This window comes from Cetorhinus maximus, chromosome 6, assembly GCF_964194155.1.
Source record: "Cetorhinus maximus chromosome 6, sCetMax3.hap1.1, whole genome shotgun sequence".
Taxonomy (NCBI): domain Eukaryota; kingdom Metazoa; phylum Chordata; class Chondrichthyes; order Lamniformes; family Cetorhinidae; genus Cetorhinus; species Cetorhinus maximus.
Genome location: NC_135884.1, coordinates 39,050,689 through 39,066,377, shown reverse-complemented (window position 1 = coordinate 39,066,377; position 15,689 = coordinate 39,050,689). Strand labels below are relative to the sequence as shown.

At 38.4% G+C, this 15,689-nt stretch overlaps 1 protein-coding gene across 6 annotated transcripts in view; it reads left to right on the top strand.

Annotated features, from left to right (window-relative positions):
* Positions 1 to 15,689, top strand: part of cadpsa (Ca2+-dependent activator protein for secretion a) — a 580,082-nt gene that overhangs the window by 454,993 nt on the left and 109,400 nt on the right. For 3 of the 6 annotated variants that reach the window (XM_078543639.1, XM_078543638.1, XM_078543637.1), the window contains exons 19-23: positions 3,206 to 3,362; positions 4,749 to 4,890; positions 9,990 to 10,124; positions 12,660 to 12,815; positions 13,377 to 13,524. In XM_078543639.1, the coding sequence (XP_078399765.1) occupies positions 3,206 to 3,362; positions 4,749 to 4,890; positions 9,990 to 10,124; positions 12,660 to 12,815; positions 13,377 to 13,524 (738 nt within the window). The remainder of the gene's footprint in view (positions 1 to 3,205; positions 3,363 to 4,748; positions 4,891 to 9,989; positions 10,125 to 12,659; positions 12,816 to 13,376; positions 13,525 to 15,689) is intronic. The other 3 variants (XM_078543642.1, XM_078543641.1, XM_078543640.1) reach the window with 1 other exon arrangement.

Sequence of the window (15,689 nt, the reverse complement as noted above, 5' to 3'; positions counted from 1 at the left end):
GAAATGCTGATGGCACTGTGGACTGATGCAGAATAAAGGCATTATGATTGCAGCCAGAATAGCAAACATTGACGTGTTTGTTTTGCTGAGTATGGTCACATGCCAGCTGCTTGTTGAGGGAGTTGAATCCTTTGTGGTTGAATTGCCTCTCTGATGCGGTGACCCCAAAACAACTTGTGGTATAGTCATTGGCAACCTGCACCATGGGTAAGCATGTTATCCTGACATGCTCTGCCTCTTCTCTCTGGAGAGAAGACAATCTATTCCACTCTTTGTATACAGTGCATCAGTCACCTCATTTAAAAACAGTCAGGGTGGAGCCTGCGCAAAAAATGTTCAGGGCCATGGTCATCTTCATAGCCATTGGCATTACCGTCAGCACCTGGCTCTGAGCTGCAGGTTTGCCTGCAATAGGTGACAGATTTCAGTGAGAACCTCCTTAGTGAAACAGAGAAAGCACACACACTGTTCCTCGCTGAGGCTGAGGAAAGAGAGTTGCTCTCTGAAGGTCCTAAGAGAATATGGCCTCCTGCTGAGAGTCTTCTTTCCCTCTTCCTCTTCCTCCCTCTTTGAGCAGCTTGTCCTCCTCTGTGCCACTTCTGCTTATTCTACCTGTCATGCAGTAGGCCAAGGGGGATGGAAGTACAACAACCATGTCTGGCTGCAATCCTTGAAGTCAGAACCAAAGTGCTCACCACATGCACACTGCTCCCTGTAGACCTCTGTAAATGACAGTACAAGTACCAAACACTGCTGGTACCTCTGCAACAGCCAGTAGAAATCAATCAGCGACTAACCTGAGAGTGAAACCCATAATGGGATCCTTCTTCCTGCTGAGCTTATGCTCAGCTATGTGAAGTTAAGAGAGGCATTAACTGAACCTTCAGGTCAAAACTGGCACTGCTGCTGTCAAATCAGCATTACAAGCTGACTACATCATAATCTGCCTACTCTGCATACTTTTGGCATGTGCTTCTAGCTCTAGTGCTACCAACACCCCAAAACGGTATCCAGTGCAGCCCATCCCAGAAGTTTGCGTACACAGTGCAGGCACTGTTTTGGTTGTGAAACGGCGCATGCAGCCAAAAATACAGACGCTACTGAATCAATTTGTGCGGCTAAAATATCCAATAGGCCCATTAGCCTTTTGTAAGCCTCATCAGACACTGCACTGGATTTCCTGTCCACTTCCAATCTGGTGTTAAACTGAAGTAATCTTAGACTATCCTCCATGAGTTCATTGCTTCATTGCTGGTCAGCCTCAGCCTCCCTCCAGATTAACACTGTTAGTTTAACATCATTGTGAAGTAGGAATCACGTAACATTGTCACAAAGTTTGCAATGTAATTACACCGTTAAATACATATGAAAAAATATTTTCAGTAAGAGCCACAGCTATTTTCTTCCAGCTTTCAGCAAGGTCAATTAGACTTTAAGTCCAAGTGGACAAAATAAATCGGCCCATCTGTGAGCACAGTTGAAATCTACTATGTCTGTTGGGCAAACAAAAAATTGCAGCTAACCAAATTTGAATATATCAGGACCGGCAAAACCACTACTAACTATATAAAGAGAAAAACTGCTAACCATTTCTGTGTGTCAGATAGCGTAAAAGAAATGTCTATAGCAAGGTTGATGTATGGATTTGATTAACATTTAGGGCAAAATAGAGACGGATCTAAAATCAGGTTTGCTTACGAAACAAGATTGGGCAAACTTAAAATGTAAAATACCCTTTTTAAAATGTCATGACAATTGATAATGGAGTATCTTGACAATTGCTGTTATTAAATGTAGGTGACTGGTTATATTTAGTTATTGTAGTCACATCCAAGGCAATTCTACTGGCCCAAAATCTTTAAATCTCAATGCTTAAGGAAATATACTCTTGCTCCTGTTTGTTCCAGATGGCCCAATGACCATTATCAGCTTGCATTTCCAACAATTTGCAGCACAAATTCTTTTTCAAACTGAGGAATGAGGAATCATAACAAACAGATGACCCTGCATGATGCCTCACTCCAGGAAATTCTGGGCCATTTAGTTTATTCCAGCTAGATAGTGGCCCCAAGGTGCCATCTATCAGTTTTTTATTTACCAAACCACAGATTGGGAGACCTAGGTTTGACTCACAGTCTTGGCTGACATTTCCACTTGAGTTCTACTAAAACACTAAGCACCAATCTTAGGTAGGTCTTGGCCAACAGCAAGGAGCAGAGGTGAGCTGTCAAGCTGACAGGATAGGAAGAGACTTGTTAGAGGTTTAATTCAGGTTGTGATTTAGAGCCCTCTACCCCTTGGCCTTAGAGAGACATTACCAGAAACCATTGAAATGTGCAAGGTGCTCACTTGTCATCCCAGCTGGAATCCAGCGTGAGCAACCTCAGAAGACTACAAAACATGAGCAGAACATTAATTCCAAGGACTTTTTTTTAAAAATTTAATCAGAATTTCAAATATAATGTCATATATATGATCAGTTATTAAAAATGTTGTTGTTTAATGCCATATAAGGCTGCAAGAACATATACAGAAGAATCTATGTTACATGAGACTGGCATTAAGTTGCCACAGCATTATTGTATAAAGTTCCATTGCTGGCACCGCTCATGTTGCATGTTACTAGCCAGCAACAGATACACAACAAACATGCATGCATTTTTCAGCACATTCACATCTCAGTCACCCAGAATGTGAATGTAACTCCCCAAAACTCATTGGAAGCCTGCCTTAAAGGCTGGAAAGCATGCACAAGTCTTAGCTGCATGAATATCTGGAGTGCAAACTAAAAATAGCCAAAATAACTAAAGAAGCATTGTCTTGTAGTAAGCTGGTAAATGGCATGACTTCAGTGAGTTATTGTTAAGAGAACAACAAAAAAAATCAAACATTTGGATTATTCTACCTGTATATGTTGCTCAGACTGCAAATGATTGTAATGTCCTATACTGTACAAAGTTTGGGAATACAGACCCTACTTCTCCATCGGAATGAATTGGATTGAGAAAGAGATTTAGAAGACGACTGTTATTGAAGCCTCATATCAGGGTGCTTGTTTCTTTACAATAACTCCTTTGATTCCATAATATGAATACCTACCCTATAGAATTAGACTCAATCCAGATTACTACAGAGCTTAATGAAGTGGTTAAAAGGTTTTATTTGTACCCATTCTCATTTTTTCCTCTGGCTTTGTCCTTCGAAGGCCTTTGCTTGGTGGTCAGATTTGATGGTTGAACATGCAGAGACCTTCCTATCACTGTTTGCAGTAGACATGGACGCTGCTTTGGAGACACAAGCCCCGGACACCTGGGACAGCTTCCCATTATTTCAGCTGCTCAATGATTTCCTGCGGAGTGATTGTATGTATCACATTTTAATAAAATGTCTTTAAAACTGTTTTACTATTATTTTCTTGATCCATTCTTAACATCTATATTACAACAAATCTTGATCAGTTTATATTTAGCCAGAGAAGACCACGTAATGGGGTTTGAGAATGTGTGGAAGGATCAATAAAGTACATGCTGGAGTCAAGGCTTAGAAATTGGACCCATAGAGGCATAAAGCAGGCACAACCTAGGCCAATTTTGGAGACTAACGTTGTGCAATATTGAATCAGACTATCCTACAGACAGCCACCCAAAACATGGATTAGGCCCTTTGCATACGCTAATGAATAGACTAATGCTTGGTTTTAAGACCCTCTTGAGAATTGGGCTACACTAAGTTAGCAGGCACTGAGCCTTCCCCACTCAGGTTTTCCTCACAGCGAAGAGGTCTAGCATTTGGCCACCACCCAAAAAGTAAGTCCAAAAAAATGTTCACTCTTCCCTGGAGCTGCACAGAATTCATGACTGCTGTTGGCCACATTCGGCACCCTTCCCACTGTATTCCACTCCCCCTCCATCCCTCCTTGGCACTTACTGGAGGCTGCTGCCGGAATTTGTTTCCACAGAAGGACAAGCTGCCTGTGGTGGTACAACAGGCAGCAGCAGTTCACGCTCATTTAGACAAGGCTTGTGGAAAATTTCAGGCTAGTCTTTGGCTTCTCAGTTCAGGAACATGTTGCAGCTGTACTGCTGCCTTCATTCCTTGAAACCAGGTACTGAAAACTTTTTTTTTCCATGGTGACTATGATAAACAGCTGATAATTGTAAACTGTTTTTAAATATATATCCTGTCTACCATTCAGGTTCTTCAGAGAGTACTACCCAATGTTGTTATCAAACTGTCCTTGGAGAGGATGTATCACAGATTCATCAGAACGATATGAGGGCTTAAGAGGGTTAAATAATGAGGACAGTTTTTATAAACTTGGCCAGAATTCCCTTCAGTTTAGAAGATAAGGTGCTTAAAATGTTTTAAAAACTTTACTAGGGTAAATGTGGAGAAACTATTTCCCCTCAAGAACAAGGGGACACAAATGTAAAATTAGAGTTAAGTCATTCAGGAGCAAAATTAAAAAGCACTTTTTCACATAAGAGGTGATAGAAATTTGGAACTCATCGCCAAAAGGTCTAGGTCCTGGACATTGGAACTTTCAAGAATAAAAAAGATTTTCAGTAAGGTAAAGGTTTAAAGACATATGAAACAAAGGGAGGAAAATAGAGTTGAGGTACAGATAGCTATGATCTAATTCAAAGATGGAACAGGCATGAAGAATAGAATGGCCTACTCCAGTTCCTAATCTTCTATGTTCCTAATAATGCAACTTAATAAACCTGTTTATCAATTCTCAATTTTAGATAATCTATTAAATGGAAAATTCCACAAACACCTTCAAGATGTCTTCGCTCCTCTTGTGGTTAGATATGTTGACTTGATGGAGTCATCAATTGCACAGTCGATTCACAGGGGCTTTGACCGAGAATCATGGGAACCTGTAAAGTAAGGGCACCTCCTTTGATATATTTTTGATTTGGATGCTGATGGATGAAGATTTACACATGGTGACTAAATTTCCTGCCGTCAATGCCAAGATATCAACTTTTTATGTGAACAAGCATAGCATCTTCAAACTGAAATTCTTGATGCAAAATTAAATTAACTATCAGCATTCAACTTAAAGGAAACTTCCAGGTTGTAGAATTAGAAAATGTTTTTCAGTTTGCTGTAATAATTTTGTCGATTAAGTTTTGGTTGTTTCCACATTGTCCAGAATGTTTACTTGACATAAGTAAACATCCATTCATAGGATTGCTTTCCCCACCGCTCTGTTTCTTCTGTCATTGTGTAAGATCTTGGTGTCCCAGTGTAGAAACTCCAATGCCTAGACTGAAAACTGTGTGCTAAAACAAAGGCATTCAAAACCAATGTTTGCCATGAGTGGGAGCATAGCTCGACAATTATACAGTGTTTCATTTGTTCAGTTGGTGTAATCAAAACACAAATTCATATGGTCGGAAAGTTTGGGTGGAGACATGCCAATTAAAATTTAACTTAGTTCTGTGAGGTAAAATATGGGAGTAATTTAATGGAAAAGGAGAGATGAGGGTTCCAGTAAACTTAAATTTAAAAATAAAATGGGAATAGGGTGAGTTTTGAAGGTAAAGTACTTAAGCTCTGATCAGAAACTTAAAAATGAAAAAGTCTATTAGAGCCTGGGGTGGTCCTTTAAATATTTCACATTTAGATTGCCTGACTAAGTTTTAAAACTGCATTTAGCAGTTATGTAATGTGATGTATACAGATACATGAATTAGAAACCCTGGGGGTCATTTTCACTTTGGATGCAGGGAAAATCTGCTGAAAATGACCCCCTATACTTCTAGTTGCATATTGCACAGTTGAACAAATTGTTTTGTACTTTATAGCATGTAGCAACCTATATTATTATGCCAATGTATTATCAGCCCAGTAAAAGTGTGAACAAGAATATAGGAAGTACAAACTTACATTGGCAAAATTTCTCTAATTTTCCTCTCATGACTTAGTTAGTAAACTAACCCCCCAATCTGAAACTGAGCCAATATGACCAGCAATGTTCTACTTTTGTGTAGGTATAGTTGTTATCTCAATGAATTAGCAACAGAGGTTCTGCGTTCAACTTTGGCAAAGTTAGGAAACTGAATTATTTAAATGTGATAATTTGTGTAGAGGCATAGGCTATGGTATTAAATAAGAACTCCACATCTGTCTTCACTAAGGAAATGGACATTATTGAGGAGAGGGAAGTTATGGAGAGGATAGCAATAGAGAAGATGTACTAAAAACATTAGCATTACCGAAAGTCGGTATGTCACATGATCCAAATGGAATGCATTCTAGGTTACTAAAGGAAGGAAAGATAAAAATACCAGAAGCATTGGCCACAATCTTTCAGTCCTCATCAGATACAGGACCAGTGCCAGAGGATGGAAGAGTTCTAATGTTATAACACTATTCAAGAAGGGGGCAGAGGAATAAACTAGGAAACTACTAGCCAGTCAGCCTAACAGCAGTGATTGAAAGTTTTTGGAAACCATTATCAGGGACAAGATAAACTTCCATTTGGACAGGTATGGGTTAAGGAAAACCAGCATGAATTGGTTAAATGAATAGGGGGTGATGATGGGTTTAAGGCTGTGAACGGGTAGGAAGAAAGGGGGGTTCTATCTTAGGGAGTTGTTTTCCAATTGGCAAAGGGCAGCCCCGACCTTCCTGCCCTTTTAAGAATTTATTTTAAAAATTGGGCTGCCCACTCCCCATGCCAAATATTTTTTGGTATGGGCAACATATTATCGGGGTCAATTGGCTTGGTAACAAGCCTAATTGACTGTTGATTATCTATTTAACTATGGCAGGCAGGTGCTGATTTTGGCACCCACCCGCCCCCCATATTATGGGCGTGAGCTTGGGGATGGGTGGGAAGGTGGTGGGGTGTGGGCACCCAACCTATTCTATGTGTCCCCTGCTGAAAACACGTCTGTGAGGGCACATAAAATGCAGCCCATGGTCAGAGTTCCTATGAAAATAAAATAGTACCCAAAGTTCTTGATATTTTTACCCTTGACGTAAATTGTTTACATACATTCCGGTAAAGTTTTATTTGTGTTCTTTTGGTAACCAAACAGGAAAATGATACATTATGTTAATTCACACTTCAACATAGAGTGCAGCTTTTTTGACTTAAATATGGACATATGTCTAAAGGTTTCAATTAACTAAACATTAACTGTGTGTTGGCAATGAAATCCATACAATTTGGTAGGTACAATAAGTATTTATGGCAACAATACAAATAAGTGTAGTTGCAATTTGCTTATAGGGTACATTTCAGATTATATTGCTGACTATTGAATATCCTAGTAGTGCATTGTGATGCTACTTTACAACCTGTTATTCCTGTTCAGTTTAACAGTCTACCCTCACGGGTAAATGTAAAAGATCCCATGACACTAGTTTAAAGTTTAAAGACCCTGAGCAGAATTGTCCCCCCGTTGAGGGGGCTGTGCAGGGGCGGGCAGGACCGGGCGCCAACCCGATCGGATCCGCGCTGCCATTTTACGTGGGCGGGCCAATTAAGGCCCGCCCAGTGTGACGTGATGCACACCCGAAAGGTATCCCCTGAGTCAGGGCCTGCGCTCTTTCGCACATGCGCGCAAAAGAGCGCAGAAATCAAAGTTTCCTGAAAGCTAAATAAAGAAAAGAAAATATTTTAAGACATGTCCCCTCATGTGAGAGTGTCACATGAGCTGGGACATGTCAAGGAACATTAATGAAAAACTTTATTTAATTTATAAAAACTCCACGAAACTTTATCCTGTCTGTGGATGAGGTTCCGTGAAAAATGCGAAGGCCGCCTGGGCTCTTCGCCTGCCCACCAACCTTAAGGTTGGACGGGCAGCTCATTTAACTATTTTAATTAGTTTTTAACAGGCCTTGGCTGTGCGCCCGCCGAACTGGAAATCTAAATGAGGCGTGGTGACGTCGGGATGCACACCCGATGTCACCGCGCGTCATTTTACGCGTCGGTGAGCAGGCCCTGCCCCACTCGCCGACCCGAAAATTCTGCCCCGTGTAATTATTTTTGACAATGCTGTCAAAGTTATGCAAAACGCATGCCATTAGTGCCTATTTAATGGGCAGTCGGATCCTGTCTTCCTCTGCCCTGCTGCCAACAGTATCATAAATTGTAATAACGTGGAGGCAAATCTGATTCTTTCCTCATTTTGCCACGAAATGGTACTGCACCCAAGCTTCCTCTGATGTCTGTCCCTGACCATGCCTGAAGAGGGCACAGTGATGTAAATTTAACGCAAATGAATGTCAGGGTATTGCAACCAATACCCTGACAATCTTTAATGGGTGTAGTTCGCAGGCAAACTGTCCCATTATAAATGTGTTGCTAATGATTCCTGAGCTGCTGTTTAGACCTAATACATCTTAAGAAACAAGCTGACCTTTATTTTTGGCTTTTCAATAAACACTAATTTTCTGGGTTTAGGACCAGTAATGTAAGAGCACAAGGGGACTAGACTGATCAAGCTGATCTTTACGGTTCCAAGTTGAATTCCTTTTTTTGATCGACAAGGGAGTCAAGGGTAATGGGGAACAGACAGGAAAGTGGAGTTGAGGCTGCAATCAGATCAGCCATGATCTTATTGAATGGCAGACCAGGCCCAAGGGACCGAATGGCCTACTCCTGCTCCTAATTCTTGTGTTCTTGTGTTTTCTTTGAACTCAGTATAAACCCAAGGCATCAGTGTTTATGCAATGCTGAACCTTAGATTTTTTTTAAATCCAGATACTCAGATGTATACCATTGACTCCAGTGTAGTGAATCTATCACCAAAATGAGGTCCATCATTGTTTGGAGACATGTGACAAATGAAAGTGTCAGAGGATGCACTTTCTAACATGATGTTAATACTACTATAAATACTGGCTGAGTTTCTAGTGGGATAAATTTCCACAAGCAGATACCAGAATAATGCAATTTATTGACTATAGACATGGTAATTTGAAAAAGTTGCTGAAAAGGTTACCGGGTTGTTCTGGTTCCAATGCAGTACCCATTTCTTTTATGACATGTTTGTGTATTTAAATACTCAGTAAGGTTAAAAGTAAGGGTTGTTGCTAACATTGCTAGGAATTTGGAATATTTGTATTTCACTCCATTAGTGATTTATTTTTGGCCTCTTCTGACATGGTAACAGTTCTGATTTTCAGTTATTTCTTTATATTGTGCAACTTTAACATTTTGAAAAGGCAATAATTATATTAATTCCAAAGTTTTGTATTTAACTTGCATTTCCATGAGCCATACATTGAATCCATATAAACCAATGATGTTCAGTTGCCCATTACAAATTAATATACAGAAGATCTTCATGATCCATTTTATCATGATTATTAAATGCTTTTCTAACAAAAAGTATTCATTTGATGCTAGTTCTGGAATGAGGGATTCCTTTAGCCTACTTACAACACAATGGTTGAGATTTTTTCTACATTTCTATATACTGCATATTTTTTTTGCCGGGGTACTACGCTTGGGCATTTTTGGGGTTAAACGTTGTTATGCATATAAAGTGAAATTTAAAAGAAAGCTTCATTAATCTGGCGAGGGGTGCTTATAAAGGCAGAAACTGTGCACACAAATCAAAGAATCCTCCACATTCAGGGAAGCTGTGAATGAACAAAATGATGATTTTCATTTAGTGATTATTTAAATATAATAACATATTTCATGCCACAAGCAATGTCTTTTTTTATTTCTGTCAATAATCTACTTATTTGCTTCTAAGCTTCTTGATGTGTGGTACTCTCTTCCTTATTTTCTCTAACTCTGCTTGTTTCTTGCTACTGCAAGCTCAGAAAATCCACAGCAAGCACACATCTCCCATACACATGCTTAAATAACATGTTTTTTTGTGTAATTAGCTCTTTATTGCTGTGAATTTTTTGATAGTTTTGCAGATTTATTTAGGGGTGTCACATGCTTCCACATCTGCATCTACATTGTCACTGTTATGGTATTTTCTTTCTGTCTGTTTCTTCCACAGGAGTTTAACAAGTAATCTTCCCAATGTGAATCTACCAAATGTGAATCTCCCCAAAGTACCAAATCTACCAGTTAACCTCCCACAAATGCCTAGTTTTTCTGCTTCGTCATGGATCGCCAATATATATGATGCTGAGTGTGTATTCAATACACGTTAGGTCTGATTTGTCACTTATAGTAACCTGGCATGAATCTGTCCTTTATTTCTTTTTTTTTTGCAATCAAGAAGTTGGGTAAGAATAAATTAAACCAGAAATGCTATCAACCCTTCAGTGGGGATATCCTTTTTAAATTTCTCAAAAAAGTAGTGATTAATGTGCTTCCATATTTAAAAGATTAACATTGCCTTTTCCTCGTTTACAAATAATGTTTAAGTTTAATTTTGAACAAGCATTTTTCTCCAAGATTTTGAAAAATGTATAATTTTGGAAGCCTGTACCTAATAACAATCTGATTCAGAAATGTTTGCATCTATTGGGAGTGGAAAATTCTCTCAGCAGTGTTCTCCAATTTCATGTATATGCTGGCCCAGCAGGTCTCACACAACACTGAAGATATATTATATCACACTTTATTAATCATCCACATTTATAAAAATATATAGTTCTAGCACAGCTCCTGTGTCATCTCTTTGCCACACTTAGCATATAAACAACTTATTGCAGTACTCAGTGTCTCACAGATCATCAAAGGTACCTGCCAAAGCTTTAATATTTTATTAGTTTTGCTGAGGCAGAATTCAGCACCTTTAAATCTCTGTGAGTTGGGCATGATATCCAGCGGTTTAACTGCACCAACGTTTGGCTGCCTATACCACTGCTGTATAATTAGGAACTAAGCAACAATATACAAGAACAAAAGAGTTTAGTTTTGGTTCACAAAAATGGTTGGTCCCTTGTAATTTTTGCATTTTTGTAAATGCCCTGATTTGAATTATTTAAAAGGAAACATTTTAACAAAGTGATGTGTAAAGTTGTTAACATGAATGCACATTTAACAGTTTAAATGTGTTTAAATTGCTCAAAGCACAGGATACAGCACTGCAAAGTGGAATCATTCCAAAAACAATAAAAAGCATTTTCATGCCGGGTTGACTATATGGGAGACTAGATTAGGAAACGCGCGAAAATGGAAAGCATAAGTGCTTTTCCATTTTCCTCTGTTTGCATGCTGTGTGATAGTTTGGAAAGATATGGATCAATCATTGGAGGAAAACTAAGTTAACAACCACAATCAAATCTTATTAGAGTGTACCCCATTCTCAATACAAGGCTCTCAGTTCTAGCACTATCTCAAATTTTAGACTACTGGATGTTGACACTCAATGTATTAGTGATATATTTTATACTATGTTATGAGACATTTAATATAGCATGCAACTCATTACAACATGCATAATATTTGGCTCCTGAGATTTATTATATTGAGGATGGAGTGTACTTTTTATAGTGCTTGAGAGAAATTAGTCAGGTGACACATACAGCTCGTAATCCTTGATTGTGTGGTTGTGCTCTTGGTTCTCCAGAAGTAATGGCTTTAAACTTCATTATGCTCGCAGAAAGCGCTTTGTTGTGACATGGATATGTTATGTCAAAATTAAATAGACTAAAATGCTTGATTCTATATCTTTCCAATGGAACTGGACTATTTCCAATCCCTTTCATGCAATATTTCCAACCCCTTTCATGCAGTAGATAAATTACTTTAACTGTAATTGCTGTAGACAACTGATAAGAGTCCCAAAAACAAATGAACCCTTTTAGGAATATGTTCCTGTCACCACAGAGTTCCCAGAAGGTGAGGGTTACCTTGGCATGCTGGGATATGGTCTCATCCCACGGTAGCTTTCTCCACGCTCTGAAGCATTCATTACTTCAGTGCAGCTGGCATCCATCATATTGGAAACGCACGCTGCCATATGTTGTTTCTGAAGATGATGCCAGCAGTAATGGTAATGCATGGTGTGTACAACATCTAAAAAAAAGTACAGTGTTGGCATTAGTGGTTTGCGAGGATGCATTTCATGAGACAAGAAAATGTGTTTCAAATCTCACAGTGAAGCCAAGCTGCTAGAATTCTGAATTAAAAGGGTACATGTCATCAAAGGTCATTATAAGCCTACATATTCTGATGATGTTCAGGATTTTCTGTGGAGAAGCATATTTGAATATTTCAAAATCATTTAGTCATATTGCCCCAAAATATGACAGCTATTGGCTGAATGGCCTAAATTATTACAGGTCAAGGGAATAGCAAACCCTCGCCCACCACTAGTTACCACTAAGCCACCTGATCCCCAGCAGCTAGTTGTTCTTGTTTTTGAGAGATATGTCAAGTATGCATGAAACCACAACACAAAATAACCACACATGCCCCTGTGGTTATAAACCCAGGTTACTTTTTACCATACACTTTTAATAAACATATTTGTTCTTCAGCAATTTCTAAAACTTTTCCTTTGCAGTTGGATGAATTGTTAAGTGTTACATAGCATGAGACTACAAACCAGATAAGGTGTATGATAAAAAAAAATCCAATCTTTGACAATGGAGACCTTATACCCAACATCTTTCCTTTGCTTAAGACTGCTGTGTACCCCAGGCACTAGTCTCCATAATCGGTGGCAATAGCCTGAGACTGAGTCTGATAACTATTTTCCCTGTTTTTGCAGCAATGGCTCAGGAACATCAGAAGATTTATTCTGGAAGCTGGATGCTCTGCAGACCTTCATTAGAGATCTGCATTGGCCAGAGGAGGAGTTTGCAAAACACCTGGAGCAAAGACTAAAGCTCATGTCCAGCGATATGATTGAGTCATGTGTTAAAAGGTTAGGCTTTTTACAGAGGAAATGGAAAGCAAACCCAACAAGTATTTGTCTGAGAGCATAATCCCTATTTAGTGGATTATCTGTAAGACTTAATTATAGTTAACGATTGCCAATTTAGAAAGAAAGGAACCCTTGCTGTATTACAGCGGCATGCTTGACATAGCACGTCAATCAATTACTGTCAACAATTCAATATTATGTCTATTTGCAGACATAATCTGATTTGGATATTACATGGGAATGTTCACTCGTTACAAAGTTAGGGAGGTGGTGTGAAGTATGATGCTAGAATCTCACAAGCTGCCTCAACCAGTTTCATTTGAGGTAGAAGTAAAACGTAATTGGAATATTTTAGTCAGTACTGTACAGAAGAATAGAAAGATATGTTTGGAGGCCATTTGTAATTGACACTTTACCTGTAAAGTTATGATGAATACATAATTAAAATAGTTAACATTTTGAATAAAAAGTACTGTTTGTATGCTTGTAAACATGCCCCTGACAAATGGCCCCTAACACTATTTCAGATTTCAGATTTTAAAACAATCCTTTCTTTCATAGAACTAGGATTGCATTTGAAGCCAAGCTACAGAAGACAAGCAGGTCAACAGATTTCCGTGTCCCACAGTCAATATGCACCATGTTTAATGTGATGGTAGATGCCAAGACACAGTCCACGAAGCTTTGCAGCATGGAGGTCGGCCAGGAAGTAAGTTAACACTTTTCCACAAAAACGATTATTTCCAGTAAGGAGCTTACACTATAACTCAGATTCAATTGTAGCACATTATTACCAAATTATAACTTTTAAAGCATAATATTTATACCACATGTAAGGATGATTTATAGTCTATATAACTCTTTAAACATTAGAGTATTTTCTAAGATAACTACGCTAACCCTTTGAATATAATAACTGTGTCACAGTTTACAAAGCATAATTTTTTCCTTATTCAAGAGTATCTGCGCAGAACAATCTCTTTAATTTCGTTGTGGAATAATATGACATAGAATAAAACCTGCAACTACTTAATACTTCTGAATTGACAGGATTAACAGAATAGCATGTTTCAAATAATAGCACTTCCAGTTCTCCTCCCCACCATAGCTCTCCGCTGGAAGTGTAAGATCAGCAAACATACCTCTAACGATTTTTCTTTTGTTGTTGAAATTTTATTCAATAACTGAAGTTTAATCTGGTTATCCCTTATTAAAAATTTTCTGAGTGTTTATTTAGTTTTTGTTTCTTTAATAAATTATTCATAGAATTTATACACAGGGCTCAGTGGAAATGACATAATTGAAGCAGAATTCAACAAACACCCAAAGCTGAATTCTTAAGTTCAAAATGCAAGCACTTTGAGGGCTGAATTCAAGGGTAAAATGGGTATCCTTGAGTAAAGGAAATACTTTAATTGTATCAACATTCTTAATCAACAACCGTGGAATCATACAGCGCAGAAAGTGGCCATTCAGCCCAATGTACCTGTTCTGGCTCTTTGAAAGAGCTATCCAATTTAGTTCCACAACTCAATTTTTTTCAGTAACTACAAATTTGCCTCCTTCAAGTCAATTTCATTTTAATTGTTCCTTTGGTATTTGCTTCCACCAACCTTTCAAGCAGCACATTGCAGATCGTAACAACCCTCTGTGTGAAAAAAAAACTTCTTATCTTCTTATCTTAGATAAAAGCAAAATACTGCAGATGCTGGAAATCTGAAATATAAACAGAAAATGCTGGAAAAGCTCAGCAGGTCTGGCAACGTCTGTGGAGAAAGAAACAGAGTTAATGTCTCGAGTCCGTTTCGAGTCTTCTGACAGAAGTCATATGAACTCAAAACATTAACTCTGTTTCTCTCTCCACGGATGCTGCCAGGCCAGCTGAGTTTTTCCAGCATTTTCTGTTTTTACTTCTTATCCCCTTAGTTCTTTTGCAAATTATTTTAAGTTTATGACCTTTGGTGACCAGAAGAAACAGCTTCTCCCTACTTACTCCATCAAAAGCCTTTAGAATTTTGAATATGCCTATTAGGTTTCCCCTAAATCCTTCTCTAAGGAGAACAATCCCAGCTTCTTCTGTCCTCTACATAACTGAAGACCCTCCCTGGCATCATCATGGTCAACATCCTCTGCACCCTCCCCAAAGTCTTGATATCCTTCTGAAAATGTGTTGCCCAGAATTATGAACAGTAGCCCAGCTGAGACCTAACCAGTGATTTGTAAGCGTTTCTCATAACTTTCTTGTTTTGTATTCAATACTCTGTTTACAAAAGCATATTTACAAGAAATATGACAAAACTATCAAAGAAAAGGTCCTTGAAATTTCGTGGGGGCTCTTAGTCTCCCAGCAATAGCAAGAATGCCAGCTACACTATTTCTGTGGCACATCTACCAGGCTCCTACCTCATTTACAGTGGGGACTGAGAAAAGCCCATGAAACATTAGGACCATGATATTTGTGAAAATTATATTTTTCCCGCATTAAATGATAACAACCTTTTATTAAATGATGCTCTTTAATCAGATTTATACATCAAACCTTTTATTATTTCAAACTAATTACAATTAATTAATAAGGCTAATTAAAAAGTGAGCTGTGCATAAATCAGATGAGAGTAAATATGGCTTTCTTTCAAAATAAAGATATAATAGCGCCATTGTTCATCTGTTAAATTATAGATTAGTTACTTAGTTGTAGAATATATGTACTCGGGAAATTGAACTGTTGTTGGCTGTGCTAGTTGCCTATCAGAAACATGTTATATCCTGAAGGAAGTAATTCTCACATTGAAAAGCTCTTTCTGGAAATTAATAGGTAACTCTGCACATGTAACACTGTGCCACTGTTTTCTCGATTGAAAGTTGATTTGCGAA